The sequence below is a fragment of the Electrophorus electricus genome, chromosome 8 (assembly GCF_013358815.1).
Source record: "Electrophorus electricus isolate fEleEle1 chromosome 8, fEleEle1.pri, whole genome shotgun sequence".
NCBI lineage: Eukaryota > Metazoa > Chordata > Actinopteri > Gymnotiformes > Gymnotidae > Electrophorus > Electrophorus electricus.
In genome coordinates, this window is record NC_049542.1 from 11,730,463 (window position 1) to 11,750,086 (window position 19,624).

A 19,624-nucleotide genomic window follows, 5' to 3' on the forward strand; every position below is an offset into this window, starting at 1 on the left:
TTTGCAGGAGCTTACCTTTCACCCTTGTACTGCTGGGTGTTGCAAAAGCAATGTTTTCAATGCTCTGAGATGAAAATGAGTACCCATATGATGAATGAATGACTTTCACAGGCTACAGAGGGAAAACGAGAAGGAAGTGTTTCTAGATCCCTCTGCATATATTTCACATTTTTCAGCATGGGTTTGTTTAAAGGTATACAGGAACCAAAGAAGTTTGATTTTCTGTAGAACTAGATGCATGTTCATCACATCAGGTTTATAGCTGTTCAGCAGATACTGTAGGATAAAGTGCACACCAAACATGCAAACCCCACTGTTAGATTCCCAGCAGTGCTGTGGGAATCATTTAATGAAATTAAGTGCTATAATTACATTGATTTCCAGAACTGGTAGTCTAAATTAAGTGGACACACAAATGAGAGATTTGCAAGCATGTTAGCGTAACAGAAATGAAGGCAACCATTTCAGCAAAATGGAATGATACACAGAACCAAAACCTTTGAAAATAAAAAAAAACTTGTACAAGAGAATACAGGGCCCATTATTGTTTAAAAAGCATAGCCTACAGTGTATTTTAAAGTACTTAGGTTTTGGCTATGTCTTGATCTAAATCTGGATAAACAGTTTCCAGCTTTTTTGTATTATTTTCTGAAACATGCTAGTAAAGTCAACTGTCAACAAATCTGTCATTTCATAGCATGTAACAGTACATAGAATTAGATTAATATGCTTGAGAAGCTGCAGGTTGTAGCAATTCACCTGCAATCAGAATACAACAATCACTGACTGGCATTTATCATTGGACTAATCTTTTATTATATTTTCTTGATTTTTGATATGGTTTATTTATTCTATTGTTATTATTATTATTATTATTATTATTATTATTATTATTATTATTAACAACAACAACTATAATAATAATAATAAAAGACTTTCATAGCCTTTTTAAAAATGTTAGCCTAGTATTTTGCTGGTGTGTTCCAAGTTTTTAGCATGCCAAACCTAAAGCAAATAGAATGACAGATATTGTGTATTGGGAAAGCTTCAAGTATCATTACATTATATTGTCCTTTTTGTCCACTCCTCTAATTTGTTTCACTTTAACAGAGTGACATTTCTGAGACTCCCCTTGAGCACTTCTGAGTCTCCCTAGAGAATGGTCAATACAAAGCACTTCAAATCGATTTATCAATGAAAACCATTCTAAATTTCTATGTATAATTAGACATTCTGTTATAATTGAGAAGTTGCCCATTTAAACTGTAATTATAGAAAGGTTTCTGACCCTTTGGCTGCCATCAGCAGAGTAATGGGAACATCAAGTGGAATTGAAGTCTCTCTCCAGTCCTTTGCACATTTAACTGGAAAAAAATGTAATTTAACCTTCCTTTCAACGACAGTCTTGGGCGAACAGGAAGTTAAACGTGCTACTCCAGATGTCTGGCTACATTTATATCAGGGGAAACTTCCAAGCAAATCCATTTCTGTTATGGCCTCAGCTGCGATGTGGTTAGACTTGGGAAGTTTGGAATAAGTGGTGTGGACAGGGCACTATTACATGGGAAATTAGAAGCTCCATTTTGGCTGAAGGGTAACAGAGTAAGAAAACTTGGGTGACAGCAGCACAGAAGACAAGCTGATGGAACTAATACCTACTTCGCTGCAGGAGTCCGTGCACCAGTCTGCGGTGGCGTCCACTCTCCCTCTTATCGGTCGACATTTGTTCTGCGATTGAAAAACAAGACTGCGATTACCCTCAATGTGTCAGTGGTGAGAAAGTAAAAATGAGAAGCAAGGCTCTCATCCACATTGATTATGCCCAAAGCTGCCTCCAGACTCATAGTGTCTCTTCATTCCACTGCTAAACTTTGACCAGAAAACATAAACAGGAATCAATACCAAACCTTGAGCACAGTGGCGGGTTCCTCTGCGTAGGAACAGCTTATTCTGCCTGCTCACATGAGCCTCATCATATAATCTGCTCTCGTGTAGAACTGAATCAAATATCCATTCAGAATGCCTTGATGTGTAAATGTATTTATGGTTTATAGAGGAGTGAAGACATATGCATAAACATATACTGTTCGCTACACACACAAGCATATTTTGCATGCACATACGTGACTCGTTTCTCTGTCCTATTCATTTGGATTGGTATTATTTGTGTGCGTATGTGTCTGACCAAGACATTAATCATTTGAAACATTTTGCTGTTCAGCTATGTAGTTTACACATTGTGTGTACGCGCATGTTTGTGTGTGTGTGTGTGTTTGTGCACATGCATGCACGAGTATGTGTCTATGCTGGCATCTGTGTGTCTAATGATGATGGTACAGAGCACTGAAGTGTGTTAACTAACACAGAGTCCAGATCTCAGATCCTAACCACACTGTATGTGGGTGTGCTGAATACCAATGTCCTGCTGTGCTCCCTTCTTGTCTGTCTACATCTGTGTGTGTGTGTGTGTTTGTTTGTTTGTCTTTATATGTGCACTTTTTACATCCATTTAAGGCATTTTGAAATAGTGCAAGTTCTTTTGTTGAGTTTGAAGGCACAACAATAGAATGAATAGAAAAAAATAGGATTGTCAGCATGAAGGACAATAAAGAAACAGAATCAGGAAGTGTGTTGGTGTGTGTGTAGGTGGAAGAGCCATCATGCGTAGCATGTTGTGTGTGGGTGAATCTATACACATTTGTGTGAAGAAGTCAGCCAGTTCTTTGTCTATGTCTCTCCATCTGCCTTCAGGTGTCTGGGTCACCTCTGAACACATGCCCTCATGGCATGAGGGGGATATTCTTACTTAATGAGAAAATATTTGTGTGTGTGTGTGTGTGTGTGTGTGTGTGTGTGTGTGTGTGTGTGTGTGTACGTGTTTGTGAGAGGCATTTTTATGCAGCCCTCTGGTATGGCTCAGGTCTTTGTGTAGAGTCAATAGGAAAGTGTGTGTATGTGTGTGCATGTTTTTGCACATGCGTGTTTGGGTATGTTTGTAATTTGTTAAGAAATGCATAGTCGTAGGGATATGATGCATAAATCTGCCTTTACAGCAATTTAAAGATTCTGTGCCACATCCCGCGAGAGGGAAACACAGGTTGGAGAAGTGAGGCACCAGCTAGAGACAGAGCAGAAGAGTGAGAAAGAATGACTGAGAGAGAGCATAGCTAGGAAATATATAAAACAGTTTTGAAAATGAGAATGAGACAGAGGAGAAGGTAAAAGAGTTATAGTTAGAAAGCATCACCTGAGAAATCTACAGTCTAGAGAGATGGAGATGCAGATAGGAAAGAGGGAGGAAAGAAGGCATGAAGAAGAGGCAGTAAGAATATTAATGCTGTTTCAGAGATAGACCAGCAGCTTTTTTCCCCAAAGACATTCATTACACACACGCACACGCACACGCACACGCACACGCACACGCACACACACACACACACACACACACACACACACACACACACACACACAAAAATGTACACAAAAACAGAAGTGCCACCTATATAATTCTCTTTACTTGCACATTTAAATGCACAGCACATTCAGACTCACAAAATACATCACAAATATATCTGCATTTCATCTATATATCATCTATATATCTGCAGACATTTCATTCTAAATTCATCATCAGAAAACACTATCATTATGTGGTGATGACCCCTCACTGATTACATGCCATTTTAATCAAGTCATGCTGCCTATTTATAATCTGCTACAGCTCCTTTGTTCACCAGTCTACACACTTAAATACACGGGAGTTTTACTGACACAGGAGCACGCACACACTCTCACACGCATGCACTCTCACACACACACTCAAACAGACACTCACATACACATAAACACACACACACACACACACACACACACACACACGCACCCCTACAGGTGCCGGGTGAGTTAACGCTATGTCAGTATTGTGAAATCCCTGACAAGACCTGTCAAAGGGCAAATCCAGCCTGCAGACAGAGCGGAGAAGACAGCCTGCAGAGAGAGGTAGCAGAAGCAAGAGAAAGAGAGGCTTGTTCAGATGCTCATTATTGTGAGACGGGAAAAGAACACCCTATCGTCCACGCTGGGCTCTGTCACACATGACAGCAGGCCGACAACACCAAGTGCACCATGTGGTGGAGGAGTAAAACAAAGGATGGAAGAACGGGGAGAATATGGAAACTCGTAATGGGCTCGATGGAGCGCGTGCAAGAGGAAAAAAGAGGTGCTTCCTTTGACGTTGATATGACATAGGGAGAAACCTCCTAGGCAGTGAGTCAACAGTATAACCACTCTTATATCTTCATGCTGTGCACTAACTACCAAGAGCGAAGCTGTGATTGGGAATTTGCAACAGATTTTAGTATGTCTGTGTTTCCAGTTTTATGCCTGCTCAAAATTTTTTTGCTCCATGAAAGTTATCTAAAATAATAGAAGTGCTTTTTTAAAAGATATTTATAATCAAGTGGGGTGATCCAGACTTTTACAGCTTGGTCGTGTTAAAGTGCAGTTGGACCAAGTGTTTAATTTATAGATTTAAATGGAATTTAAGCTCTTTTCTACCACCTTTGCTCTTGTTAAGTAAAGTTTGATTTCAGTTAAGTATGAAAACCCATACTTTCCTAAGTATGAAGTTTGACAGCCATGGTCTATTCTCTGAGCCGCACATTTGCAACACTGAGTCAGAGACAGATAATTGGATGACTAAAATTATTTAAGTATGTTTTAGAGGAAAAGGGCCAATTTAAAGTTTTTAAAGTCATTCCAAGTAGGGTATAACAGAAAAGTGAATTCCTTTAGTAGGCTTCTTGCCCTGCTTGAAAGCCAGTTAAGAAATACTACCCTGTCTGTATTGTAAAAATAAATGCTAGTCAGGCATAAAGGCACAGATAAATGTACCCTGTTAATTCCCTTTGAGTACACTTACCACTTGTAATGCAGTTAATCATCATAGTGCAAACGTTAATGGGTTGTTTATGGAGGAATTTTGAGATTGAATTGTATCTGTCACTCAAACTATAACCTAGCCATACATACCTTTGATTGGTTATGGCTGAGTCAAGTGCTGTGTCCCAGAAAAGAACTGTATCTATGCAGCACATGCCAAATGAGCGAATTCATCTAGAGATCAAGATGAATAGACACGTAATTATTAAGGAGAGCTATTTGTCCATTTTTGCTGTGCCTTTTATTTATTTATTACTTTAATCAATTTATATATATTTTAAGTTGCCATTGTCTTAACATGATGTATCATCATGGCATGATGCAAAGGTGCATGATCATGTCTGGAAGCGTACTAATATCATTCACACATTGTGTATGTTTGTGTGTCTACCCAACATATCACTCTAAGCACTGTGAATCTATTCTTTAGCAGCAGGCTTACCCTAGCATTCATCGTGGCTGTGGTGAGGAAGGAAATATGTGCTAGAAAGAGCCGTTAGCCTTCATGCTGCACAGATTGCCTGCTTGGATTCACTTTCCAAACCGTGCACAAGATGAAGCGCAGCTTGTCATCGGCCCCACCCCAGTCTCATTAGATGGCCTCATCAGCGATCTATTGCTTCGTGCATTATTCATGCGGGGGCCGTGTATCTGTTAATTTTGTACACTGCACAGGTTTGTGCTTCATCTTTCTCCCCACAGCACAACGATAGCGGTAACTTGATGTCGGCTCTGGCTTCAGAGTCTAATACACTGACAGGGCTTAGTAAATAAAACAGTCAATCTCATTAAATACTAGCTAGGTTGGGTTTCAGACCCTGGATGACTGGTATACATTTTGAATTGGCCATCAGGATTCAGACTGGATGCTTTACGATTTACATTAGATTCTGTTGGCCCCTAAGGTCATCCCACTAGAAATCACACCTTTAATCATTCTACTACTGTTCAGACTGTGTAGATTGACCAATGATGGGCTGAGTGAATCAATATGGAGAAATAGATAACTAATGCAATTTCCAAAACAACTCTGTAGCACAGTGATACTCAGCTCCTCAACTCCAAATCTGGTTTTAGATTTTGTAGTCACGTGCTGTTATTGTAACTGGTTGGCCACTTTAATCACATCTGACTTCCAGATAAAGAATGGACAGGACATTCTGTAGTCCCTGGAACTCAGAGAAGGTGAATTACTTTTGCATTCCCTGTTCATTACTAAATCCAGGACCAAATTTGGGTATTTGATCCAGGATTTGATTTAATGATAAGTACCACTTATGTACAACCCAGCCAGGACTGTAAAGGATTGATAAGTTACATCCTTATGTCGTGTCTTCTGCAATTGTCACAGAATTATATGTAGTGACTAAAAGTGTGTATCAGTAAAAAACAAGTCCTTGTTTCCTGAAATATAATATTATGTTGACATCAAGAACAAAACTAATAACAAGCAATGCCAACAAAGCCAGGAATGGGGCGTATAACACTGACATGGAGCTAGGTCATGAGCAGGATCAGGGCCAGGAACCAGCCCAGGGCTAGGCCCATGAGCCAGGTCAGGATAAGGACCCTGGTCAGAGGCAGGATCAGGAACCAGGTTAAGAGTGAGACTAGGGACAAAATCAGAAGTTAAAACTGGGTCAGGAATGCTACCAGAATTAAGGCTAGTGGTCAAGAGATGCAGACGCTATAGTGTGGTGTCAGGGTTGCATTAGCTCCTCAACCAGTGCATAACCTGGGCATCAAAAGTGCATGCTCATGTATGTCCACAAGGTTCAGGAACTCATGTGGAGGTGCGTCTGAAAGAGTAGTGGATGGATCCAGCAGTTTGCGTGCTGGTGGCTGATCGAAGGTGCCCATACTTGCTTCAGAGCCAGATGCCACAATTAACTCCATGTAGGATGCAGGGGAAATATCCTCAGGGCTGGTTGCAGGGGCTGCATCCTTGATGCAGGACATAGGATACAAGAGAGCAGAGTAGAAGTTATAGCAGAAGCAGTCTCAGGCTGATCCTGCACTTAACCAGACCCCCATCAGAAGAGACATCCAGCAAGGGAATCCCTGCAAAAGATTTAGCCAACTGGTGAAGGAAGTTTATACTCGGACATTTATACCCTGCTCACTACATAACTCATTACATTAGGGCTGGCTAAACTCCCATTGTTGAATGAAAGCATCTGGATTATTGCCCCAATGGTAAGAAAGCAAACAAGGCAGACTCTGTGTCCTTAGTTGCCGAGATCTTCGTTAATGTAAAGAGACAAGGTAGATCACAATTGCAGTAACAAGTCATTTTTAGGTGTAATCCAAGAATCAGGATAAAAAAAAGCCCTGAAGTCTCTGTACTCCTCCATCGCCTTCCCCACACCCAGATTTGTGGCCAGACAGAAAGTTTTGCATGGGCTATCATTGGTATTCATTTCTAGCTTTTAATTCCCCAGTCTTGCTCAGCACTCCCCTCCCCCTTGACAGAGGACTGCAGGTTAAACACCATAGGGGAACGCTCCATCACGACTAGATTTGATCCAATTAAATACAGATTTAATCAGTGCCTTGTGTTCGGGAGCTGAATGCAGAATGCGATCTACTTGGCAACCGTCTACTCCACTAACTCACAGGTGAAGTTTCCTTCATGACATTGCTATTGGCTGAGACTAAAGGGGGAGGGGCAACTTGAGCTGGGATGATTTGACAACTGGGCTGTATCTACAGATATATTCTTGTGACCGGCAACCTTTTTTAAATGTAATTATTGGGGTTGCAGGTTGCAGCTTTAATGGGAAATCTGAACAGCTGCATCTGAGAAGAGAAATGTGAAAAAAAAGTTTTCTTTGACAGGAATGTGAATGGAGGAGACAGCTAAGAAAGGTCCCGTCACATCTCTCCCACCCCAATTCCCAACTCATTCTTTGAACTGAATGTAAATGAGTGTAATTGACTTTGCAGTAGTAAAACTGCAAAAAGGAGTAGTAAAACTCCTTATCCTTATATTTTGAGTTACATATACAGAAAGGAGCAAAAGTTATTTTGTTGCGCAAACAGGTTGTGTATAGTTACTAAAAGGTGTCACTGTTTTATACTCTCTACTTGAGTTAGCACATCTAAGTACAGTAATTTATTTGTGTGTATAAGACAATGTCAGCTGTTCAAGAATGGACAGCAACATGTACAAATGCAGTATTGATGTAAATAATCAATTAATGAATTAAAGGAGTGAGACAGGCTGCAAGGAGACAGTTGAGAAGCTCATCTTTCATTACCAGCAGCAAACACAAGCCCTGGCAATTAAGGACCTGCGAATAAAAAAACTGAAAGAAGAGACACATTGTGCTACAGCTTACAGTTATGTCATAATTTGTGAGCTTTCCTAACCAGATCCACTGCAGTATCAAATGAAAAATAGCTTCCAATTGATGAGACTCTCTACAGCACACCTGTATAACATCATCTATCATAACAGAGCATTTAGCCACATCAGAATTAATTAGTGTGAGCGTAAGCATTTTTCAGTCATTTAATTTTTGGGTCCATTTCTTTCTAGGGCCAACCTTAAAGTGCACAATAGAATGCATGCTACAGTCTCCTTGCTGATATATGCTATTTATGGATTAACCTTCTAGGTAGGATATAGTGCACACCCTCTGTTCCTGTGGGCTTAAGTGCCTTCAGCTAACTGTGACCGTGGTTGGTTAACTTTAAATGAAATATTCCAAACCTGAGCTACCTTACTCCTATTACTCTAGCTGTATTAGGAAGTTTAGGGTGGCACAGAATTGGAATCAGACTTCCTTTCTTTTTGGATAGTTGCACAGATAGGATTTAATAACTGCAACAATTCATATGCTTTAAACAGAAAATATTCAAGTTCTGGGTGAAATTAAGTACAGATGATTTGGGCCACGTTTTCATCATTTGGGTCTTGATTTGTCGTGCATGGCATGGCATTTCACTCAATTTTACAGTGAAATTGTGCTGAATCCAAATGCCATTGCAAATATCATTGTGACTGTATTAGGATGCATTAAGAATGTTTACAAAACTAGCCTCTGTGCAAATACAATTATTGAGTGTGACCACAGAAGTGCAGTGACTCTTTAATCACCTGATCATGGCTGGATATAGGATATAATGTGACAGCTGAGAATAAGGTGTAATAAAAAGCCCTTTTTTGACCACATGCCCTAGGCTGGGCTAGTTAAAACATCAAATGATGTTACATTTAAATATGATTCTTTTAATTTCTGGAATATAAACGAAGACCATATAAACAAAGACTATATAAGACTATTCACAATGATTGACTGTATGTTGAGTGTACCCTTGCATTTGCCAGCATCATTAAGACATCTTCTATTTAGAGCATTCATCTGAAGCCTTTAAGAAATTATCAAAGCTTTCTGAGAAGCCTGAGTAACAGGATGACTGAGATTTCTACAGGCATACATATTACTATACATGTTGTATGTCTGTTCATCAGCCCTACCCAAAAAAGAACAAGACAGTCTGGCAGAGATCACCTACACAGTCTATTAAACAATGTTTGCCATCACCAATCCAACTGGCAAGAACATATAATTCAGCAAGCTGTTCATTTGTTTTCCTTTGCTTGTCTCTGATCTATTTCAGAGTTAGTGAAGTACAGAAGAATGTATGAATTGCTAGATTATAATGTGGTACCAGAATATCTGTGCATCTTAATTCTTTAAATGTTTTGTTTCTTTTTTTGTTCTCTGCAATCATCTTTGCAATTCTTCTCAAATTCATTACAGCTACATATTTTCATATTTGTTCTATACTATTTTGCAATGATAGAGCCAGCAATTGTTACTGGTATACTGGTAGCAGTTCCATACTAAGGTCATAACTTTCATTAGCCCTCCCCCTTTGTTAACTTTACTCATCAATTACTATTAATTACATAGTATACGGATGATAAACAGAGTAGAAGTGAATCGTTCTTTTGTTTTAGAATAATACATAGTCTCTATTGTTACTACGTTTTGTCTGTCAGATTGCGTAATGGTATTTTGGGTATTTTAGTCTTGCTCTTAAGGGCAAAGAAGTTATGAAGGCTATGGGCAGGTAGGCTGCTCTCAAATACAGCATGTGGAGGACATATAGTTTCAATTAGCAGTTCTTAGTGGAGAAAATTTCACAGCAAGCATGGCAACATTTCCAGGGCTGTAATGCAGAATATGCACACAATTGTCATAATAATTTAATAATGTAATACTTATCTATGTTTATCTGCTACTATTTAGTAAGTAGTTAGTTAGTCATAGATCTCAGGTTCATAGGGTTTTCTCTAAAACTTTTATATAATTATGTATAATTATCATTTCCATGATATAGGTATACTGAGTGTGTCCATCAGCTACTTACCAATGCTTTAAAAATAACATTGCTCCCCTTTTTGTAATTTAATTTATAATTACACATTATTCAGTATAATATTCATCTTTGTTAGCATTTTTTTTTAGAAGAAACTTGAATTAGGGATCCTGTAATGATCCTCATATACCTAACCACTGTACTAAGGGAAAATGAGGCTTAATCAATTCATGCAACACTTTTTCCTGCCTTTCACTTTTCAGGACAGAGGATCCACCACAAAAACTCCTGGAAGGTCAAACTTCAACATATCACTGTAACTACCCAAGAATATTAATACTGCTGTTAAATAATTTGACTTATCTGACTATGGTATGGCTCTGTGCCGCTTGGGACTGTGCCATCGACGTCCCCTTTTATCCTATGCCACTGTGGAGTCAACGGCTGTAATTGAATTTGGGCACAAGTGACACTCCCTCCTGTTGTGCTCAGGTGCAAATGTGAGTGGAAGAGGGAAAAGTTGTTGGTAAAAAATCCCTACCCCCCCGGATCAGCTCTCCCTCCAGGACAGGCTCCGCTCACCTCCTGGCCCAGCCTGATAGCTCAGACGGGGCCACGTTTGCAACGCTCGGCTGGGTGCCCCGACGAGCCACTCACTCCACACTCAGCTTGAGCTGCCAGGCAACCTCTCCACCTCCCCTCATGACAGCTCACCCAGCCAAATGGCTTGCACACACCCGCCCGCATGCACGTGCCCGTTAAGTTTATCGTTTTCTGCATTTGCATATGGAACAAACAGGAAATTGTGTTCATTTGTATGCAAATGCCTTTGTCCCCAAGGCAGAGCTTTTGAATTAAAAGTTTTAACGTCCTATTAATTCTGAATTACACTCAGGCACTGATGTGGGCCCCTATCTCTGCCAGGACAAGGGGGAGAAAAATCATAGTCAACAAGGGGGGGTCAGAGGATGGCAGTGGTGGGGGTCCCCATCCCTAAAACAGCTGCGTCAGATCACGACATTTCAGTTTGCCATCTGTGTGCGCATTCGAATTTCAGCCCCGGTCGACTGCTTGGCAGATTGATCAGCTGCGGCATGCCTCGGTCTTTGCTGTATGATCAGGAGAGGAATCTGCACCAGTCTGCTGTGATGGATATTCAGTGATATTCTTGAGGACAGAGAGCCAAAGACCTTGGAGGAGTTTTGACGGTCCTGTCGTTAGGGAAATGCAAAATGGTGAAGGTCGATGAGGGACTGGGTGGCTCATCACTATCTCATTAACGTAGATGCAGAGCATGAAATATGTATGGCTTTAGGTGTTGTGTACATGCATTAGTGCTAAAATGCTGCTCACCCTACTTTATTATTTAGTGTAGACTAGTAAAGAGGAACTTAGCTTATTGCACACTACAGGATATGCAATGACAAAATATTTCAGTGGGTTTTGCTGTATATGTACAATGTATTATTAAACTTTTGGTATGGGATGACTTCTTTGGTCAACTAGCTGTCAATGAACACATGCTTGTGTGATTGTATATATTGTATTTTGCATATAAATATTGATTTACACAGATCCATCTGCCTGTAGATGAGCTAATGGGCAATGAGCATATAAACATGAATAATAAGATTAGGAGGATTAGTAAATTAATTTTCTGGATAAGGCGTTTGTGTTTTGCATAAGCCCCTGCATTTTCTAGGGAAGGATGCACATTTTGTTTGACTGAATAAACTGCACTAAATAGATACCATGCATGTAATAACAGACATTATTTAGATTTAGTCATTTTAGCCACAAATAATACACATGAGCATCACATACATTTTGAATAAGGCTGTAAAGAAATAAAATCAATGCTGAAGAATAAATTCTATCCATATCCACTACCTGGAATACATGCTAAAACACACCATTGTTTATACCACTAACAAAACAGCTGTGACAGACGCAGTGCTTTGTTGTATTAAAGAACACCTAAACACAATTAAAAGCGGATTATCTAATATTACCGAGAGGCTGGCAGTCTGATTAAAGCAGTTCCTCTCTGAACATGGCGCCTGGCCTGGGATTCTGTCAGCCGGAGGAGGCAAGCAGCGGGGGTGCAACACGTTCTTGCCACTCGCTGCTCTGAGGCCAGCCGGGGCTGCACCCCACACCAGCGGATCCCCATCACACAGAGATGCATGACTGCTGGTGGCCATCCACCCATCCTAAGCAGTGAAGCTTTCTAAAGGATATGAGAGAAATCTAGAATTGTAGTGTAAAGTGTTCTTTATTGAACTGCCTCTGGTTGACTCTTGGTCGTAGACGTATGGTGCAGATTTTGATACTCTAGTAAGGAGCATTTTAGGACTTGAAACAGTTTATGCCTGCCTCCAAAAGTTGGTTTCTTTGCATTATAAAGGAACAAGTCATCAGGTTTTTTGCACTGCAAGATTTCTAATTGCTCTGTGCTTTTCCAATGTGAACTATTAATGAATCTTGGGGCCTTTTGAAGGAAAATTGAAGCAGTCCCCTCAAGTAGTTAGAGGTCATATACCCTTCTCATCTTTTAAATTTCAACCTTCTTCGATTAAATTCATAATCATAGTGAATAGTTCTCTTACATAACATCCACCATTTATATTACACTTGCTTAATATACCTCAAAATGTTCAATATGGCACAGACCAGAGCCACTGTTAGCAGTCAGCCAGTTCAGAATTGGCAGTTGTCCTTCAGAGGAGTATGTATATTAGTTGAGTACCACAGTGAAAATGTACACTCATGCTAAGACCTCATCACTGTTTATTTGCAGTATATTTTAGTGTAACTTTATTCTATAATACCTGTGAGATTTCTTTAGATGCTTCTCTGGCCAGACAGACACTGAGCAATGGTTGTGAATCTATGGAGGTTTCTTGTCTGATCTTTATGAAAGATTTATATCACATAAGCCTGCCATTATTACACTGTTAAAAGGAGCTGCAGTTCTTTGCTAGCACTACAGCAGGAGAAGGTGGAGTACCACTTTCTTTTTCTCCAAAATCTAGCAGAAAGTATTCATCTCAAAATTATGCACAGAGCCAGTATTCACGAGCCATTTAAAGATCTGTAAGTGCCATATGTGTAACATTTTAACAATCCATGCAGTTCAGAATCCTGAATCTTTTTAGCAGGTTTTCAGGTTAATATTGCAGCTAAGATGTCATAGCTCCACATTTTTTATCCTTAATGGTTTTACTCTTCAGTGCTTTACCTCACTTCTCCAGCTTAATTTGGCTCAGTGTCTTAGATAGGTGTTATTACAATGGGATGCATAATGGCTAAATCTTACAAATGTTTCCAGTAACACTAATGAATAATGGATCTATGACTGATCTGTCAGTCTTTGCACTGAAGACTTTGCAAACAATCACAATGTCACGACCAGGTTTTAGTGCATCTGAAAAAAAAAAAAACAGTGAAGGTGGTGCATTTTCAAAAAAATGGCTATACCAGCTGACAACCTGGAGTGATTTAGTAACTCAAAATACCTCCATGATCCTGGAAAAAAAGGTTTTGTTTGTTTGTTTGTTTGTTTTTAATGACAATGAGATATTCTGCCCCATTACATCTTGTCTCAATGTATGAGATTACGACTGGTGGAGTTTCACTTGACCACACCAAAAGCCATGTGCAAATTGTTACTGGATCATTTTGGTCATTTTTGGTCAGTTTAATACAAATTAAATAAATGTTTTTCTTGTTGGCTGACAAAAGAGTATTCTTCAAATAGGTACCCATAATTTAACAACATTGGGTACTACATCACCAAAGTATAGCAGTAAACTCTAGCTTGCAAGATATTAGCTAGCTAGCTACATATGAGAACGAAGATGCTGAAAACAGTTGTCTAGTGATTGTCTAGTGATTTACAAGTAGGAACACACCAAATATCATACAAATGTTTTTGGTAATTTGCAGATACTCTTATCCAGAACAACTTATACAGTAGTATAACATTAGTATGTGTGCTACATGGAAATCAACCCATGACCTTGGTATTATTAGCACCATGCCCTAACTGCTCTACCAACTGATCTTACTTAGATTAGCCTACTAATAACAGTCTAATAACTATAATTAACCAAAATATTGTAAGCTCATATGCTTGGAGCCTTATTCTGTTAAAAACACAGTTTTCTTGGCATTATTCTGAGCTTTAAAATATGTGAATATGACAACATGATAACCTTTCTATAGCCCAAACTAATACTGATTAGCAATTAATAACTGAAACAAACTGACTGCAACCAAGAGCATAATGCTTGACTAATTTTAAACAAACCAACAGGAAGAACTCCACTCCTTCCACAGATCACAAACTAAACAACTAGAGAGATTCAGCTCACAAACTAAGTTTCATGATGCAAATTTCAAGCCCACTAGGCAACCAGTTTTTGGGTGCTGTCATTTTACATTTAATATAATACCATAGTAGTTTATAATACTGCAACAGAAAACATAGTAATGGTTCTTAGAAGATGCAAGATTTTAAGCAGTATTTAAAATCTGTCTGTGTCTGCTGACACTGCAGTGTTTGCACCTTTACTAAATCTGTAACCTCCACAGTATCAGGTCACTTGAGGAGGAAATGTGGTTCCCTTGTGTCCAATGTCACCTATACTTGTTTTAGTGTATCAGTGCAAGTCCAATCAGACAAGACTGAGCTTGACTTTATAGGATATAAGTGTTGTCTCTGCATCTGAATTGTGTAATTATTTGGTAATATGTGAATGTTGAGGGAAATAACTGCACAATTTGGATGAAAAAAGGAAAATTAAATTTAACTAGATTAACTGCATCATGACATTTAATGGCTGCACTGAAAGGCACATAGCCTACAGTTATGAATGCTTTGCTTAGTGTCAATGTTTTTATTGATGAGAATGCTTGGGAGTTTTAGGATATTCTTTTAATCTGTGTGGATGTATTGACAAGGGTATTAGACTGGATCTTGCACCCAATAGAAATAATAGGTACTTAGTCCTTATTTTGGCTTTATTCACATTAACAAAGAATACAATATTTTACTGATTTGTAGACCTGGTCTTAAGAAATCAAGGAACATCAGCCAGTACTGATTTCTTTGCTAAAATCCATGCTGACTGAAAATTTAATCTGGATAAGCATGAGAATGTGGCTGGTATAGGTGAAAGAGTGATGCCAATTATGTAGTCGTGACTATGCACCATGACCACCGTCAAGCTCATGACAAATGCAGTGAAAAAATAAGCAAGTCTCAGCCTGGAGAAAGACAAAGAGCCATAGGAGGAGAAAGAGGGGGTGTAGAGAGGGAAGAAAGTGGTGAAAATGGATGGAGTCTTTCTGACCCATGGAGGGCTGTTGATAGAAGAGCAGTGGCAAAGAAGAGTGGGGAAAAGAAGCAGCGCGGAAAAGGCATTGTAAAGCTAATCACTCTCCCGCTTGCAATGGTTAATTCTTCACCCTAACCTTATTCTAGGTTCTTGGTGATCAGGGCTTTAAAAGCTTCCCTATCCACAAGCTCCATGATGAGTTTCTCATAGAACAAAAGGGCAGTATATTGCAGATGTAGAGCATCCTACTTCGCTAACTTGTTCACTCTGAATAGCATGGCTGTGAAAATGCTTTGCAAACCTTGCTGGATGACAGTGCCTGAGCACCAGAAAATGCACAGTGACGCATACCACTTGGCACCCTATATCCTTTTGTATTGTCACATAAAACGTTTACCTTACTGCACATAGAAAACCTTTTTGTTTATGGTAATCACTGCACAGTAAGAACTGCAGTATTTGCCTAACAAAGGCAGCATGGAGCTTAAGAGGGTAAAGTGAGCTTACATGAAGGGGAATAAAGGGGCGAGCATAGTGGATGACAGGACATGGAGCATTGTCCACCATATTATTATCATCTCTCAGCTTCCCCCATCCCTCTCTCACTTCCTCCCGCAGATGGATAGTGGCTATTAGTGCTGAATGGAGCGGAATTGAATTAGCACTGGCTAACTTTTTTTAAGCTCTAAAAGCTCTGGGGCCCAAGGGCACCATCACCATGCTAATCAAGCCCATGCTCTCACTGGGTGAAGAAGAGTGCTTGTAAAACACCACACAGAATAGGAGGGGTGAGATGACTGAAAAGCAAACAATGGATGGAAGTAGTGGAGGTCTAGCGCAAAAGAAGCATTGCCATGCTGATTCCACCGGTGTGGCCCAAGACTGAGTGACATGCTTACAATAAGTCCCCTGCTGCATCTACATCACTGCAGGCTGCCCAGAGTAATTTAGGCAAGTCAGACCACTTTGGGAATAGTCGGGTGCTGAATGTAAGATGTAATTGCATACTTTCTCCCCACTCATTGCAACGCAAAATGCAGGGCTACTTCCAGCAGGACTGAAATTATCATTAAGGTACTCCAGATCTCTAGTAAATGAAGTCATTGACATGTGTATTTTAACCTTGTAATATTCTATATACAACTGCACCTAGTCGCCATATAAAGAAGACTGGGGTGACCTTTGGCCAAATGTCACCATTATTTTTCTCATGGCCATGGCTATATGGTTAAATACAACAAACAGTTTGATTAATCTTCTTTGCAACTCTTATGAGTCAATTTACATTTGTTTGTGCAAAGATATATGCTTTTTTTGTCAAATGAGTCAAAACAAATAGCCAAACGATTGCACAGTCATACTCCAGATTACAGCTATGGTCAGATGATCATTTAAATAGCCAGACTAGGCCTGCAGCATTTTGTGCCTGTTCTTCAATTTCATGAATGGGTGGAGAATAGCATCTAGCTAGTACCAAAAGCCTGGTCAAAGGCAATGAACCAAAGGACAAAACCAGTGTCTTAAAAAGACTGCAGTGAAAAGCAAGCCAGCCGTGGTGTGTACCCCAAACTTGACCGCTTGTGCAGAGGAGTCACAAGCGAGCGCCTTGATGCATGTTCATGCAGAGAGGAAGGGAGTGGGAGACGGAAGAGCGCTTCAGTTAATCCTCGGATGGATAAAGTGGCGGCATGCTGTGCTACTTGCCGTGCATCTGTGAAGGAACAAAAGTGAAAGAAAGAAAATCAATGGGCCGAAGCGCTTCCTCTAAATGGCACACTTCAGCTCTCGCCCTGGCACAGGAGAGGGGCATGGGTTGTTATCAAGGTGGTGCAATCCCCTATTCCTCATGGGTTGATGGATAGATGCAGACTGTCAATCCATGCTGAGCAATTTTGCTTTAAGGTCTTTAACCTTTTGTGCTCATGCAACAAAAGGCTGTTTCTGTCTATCTACCCTATGGCTTAATTAATACTACTTTTTGCAGATATCTCTTTTGGCAGGAAAAGAACAAAGCAAAAATACATTGAATTCTGCCACAAACGTCTTCAGTTTTGAGAAAGCAGGTACATAGGTCTATGCTCCAAAAGTTAATTGATTCTTATTGTTACTGATCAAATGAATGCTATAGAACTTGTTAATGATCAAGCATTTAGTAGTCAAATTCAATTTTGAATTTATATGTGCTGTTCAGAAACTGAAAGCAGCATCCAGTCCCCTTTATGTAGTGTTAAATAACACAGTAACACACACAGTACACATAGTAGCAATTGAGTAACACATACAGTACACATAGAGTAACACGGTAACAGCACAGGCCTGAATTTACAGGGATGCAATAGCATGCAGTGCACTATCAGTTAGAATTTCTGGAAAGCTCTTTTATGCTTGGGAGAAAGTGCAGTTAAGAACCCTAAGGTAAAGAAGACTATTAGTTACATAGCCTTCTAGAGGACTATTACTATTAGTTACATAGTCTTCAGATACATGCATAGTGCACATGCATCTGGAATGCCTCAAATGTTGTGATATTTCTGAGAATGCTCATGCAGTCTCTGACATAAACAACATAAGCAAATGGCCTTTTAAATTACACTGCAACATTCAATATTTTATGGTTTCTCACTTAATGCTTACTTGATAATAAGCAGCCTGACTGATTTGTTGGTAAGGACATAACCCGAAAAAAGCCAGACATACCATAGTTTTGCCTAGACAGAAGGCATGTGTGCATGTGTGTTTGCATGTGTGTGTGTGTGTGTGTTTTATGGCATTTGTGCTGCATTGTCAGTCGTTTAATATATTTTTTATTTCCTTTAATAGGAATTATGCCAAGAGGAATAGGAAGTTAACCCCTTTCCGTTAACAAAGTCTCCCTCCATGGACCCTAAGAGGGCCTTTATGGTCCACCGCTTCTCCAGGCCTATATTAGGGAGTCCTCAGCAAAATAAATTCAACCATAATTCCATTGTTGAAAACCACATGTGATTTGCCTGCATTACTTGCAAACGGGTATAAGCCCTCTTTAATAGCCTGCACTGTAATGTCTCTGAAAAATAAAATAAAAACCAGTTAATGCTTTTTCAGAAACACACCAGTCTAATAGCTCTGATAGAACACTTTTTAAGAACAGCATAGGAATGCATTATCTTCATTATTGTGAAGGCATGCCTGAGCTGAATAATATTACTTATGTGTGTCTCATTAGACTTTCCACATATACAGTTCTATTCCAACTAAATCCATACCTTTCAATAAGGTAGCTGTTGGGATTTGCCGAAGGGTTTGACGATCTTATAATGTAAGTACAGCATGCTCTGCACTGTAACTGTAATATTGCATCTATTTCAGTGAGTGGCTCTGAAAGGAATGGAGCAGACATGGCTAGAAGAGAATGCTTATAAATCCATGATCCAACTGTGTTTAGGTTGAATAAGCCTGCTCCTCAGCATGTTTGAGATTATGGACAAGAATGGAAAAATCTAAGCATCATGTCAAATCATCAGCAATACAATCCAACTAACTCGATAATCTACATATGAAGAATGGAGCCCGGGCCTTTGTTTGGACCGCTAGTAAAAATGTGGAGCTGGTTTGTGTAGCAAAAAAAAACAAAACATGAAAGTTGAACTTTACTGTTGTCAACATTATTGTCAACAATACAGTCCTTTATTGCCTGTCTGCATACCAATGTGGGCACCCCCATTTATATGCAGTGTACCCTGAGTGATTTTGTTAAGGATCCAGAGCTGGGCGCACAGGAAACTCCAATTTCATATGGAGATGCATGCTATGTTCTACCTGGATATTCACGCTCTGCTGATGTTATTGTTTCTTTCTGAAACATTGCCTGTCTTAAACAACATGTAAGAAGCAGCATGTCATGTGGTAGATGACACGAATCACCTCAGGAGGTTAATCCCTTAACTAACAATTTCCAGTGTCAGAGAGTTAATACCCAGCTAACAATTCTCAGTAGTACCACTGAGGCTTTCGCTAATGTTCTACATTAG

The 19,624-nt window shown here is 39.6% G+C and overlaps 1 protein-coding gene across 3 annotated transcripts in view; it reads left to right on the forward strand.

The window, feature by feature from the left end:
- The window catches only part of efna3a (ephrin-A3a), a 77,318-nt gene that overhangs the window by 6,204 nt on the left and 51,490 nt on the right, over window positions 1–19,624 (forward strand). Inside the window, exon 2 of one of the 3 annotated variants that reach the window (XM_027002267.2) lies at window positions 10,536–10,588. The exons of the other annotated variants lie outside the window; for them this stretch is intronic. Coding sequence (XP_026858068.1) covers window positions 10,536–10,588 — 53 coding nt within the window. The remainder of the gene's footprint in view (window positions 1–10,535; window positions 10,589–19,624) is intronic. 3 annotated transcript variants of the gene reach the window in all.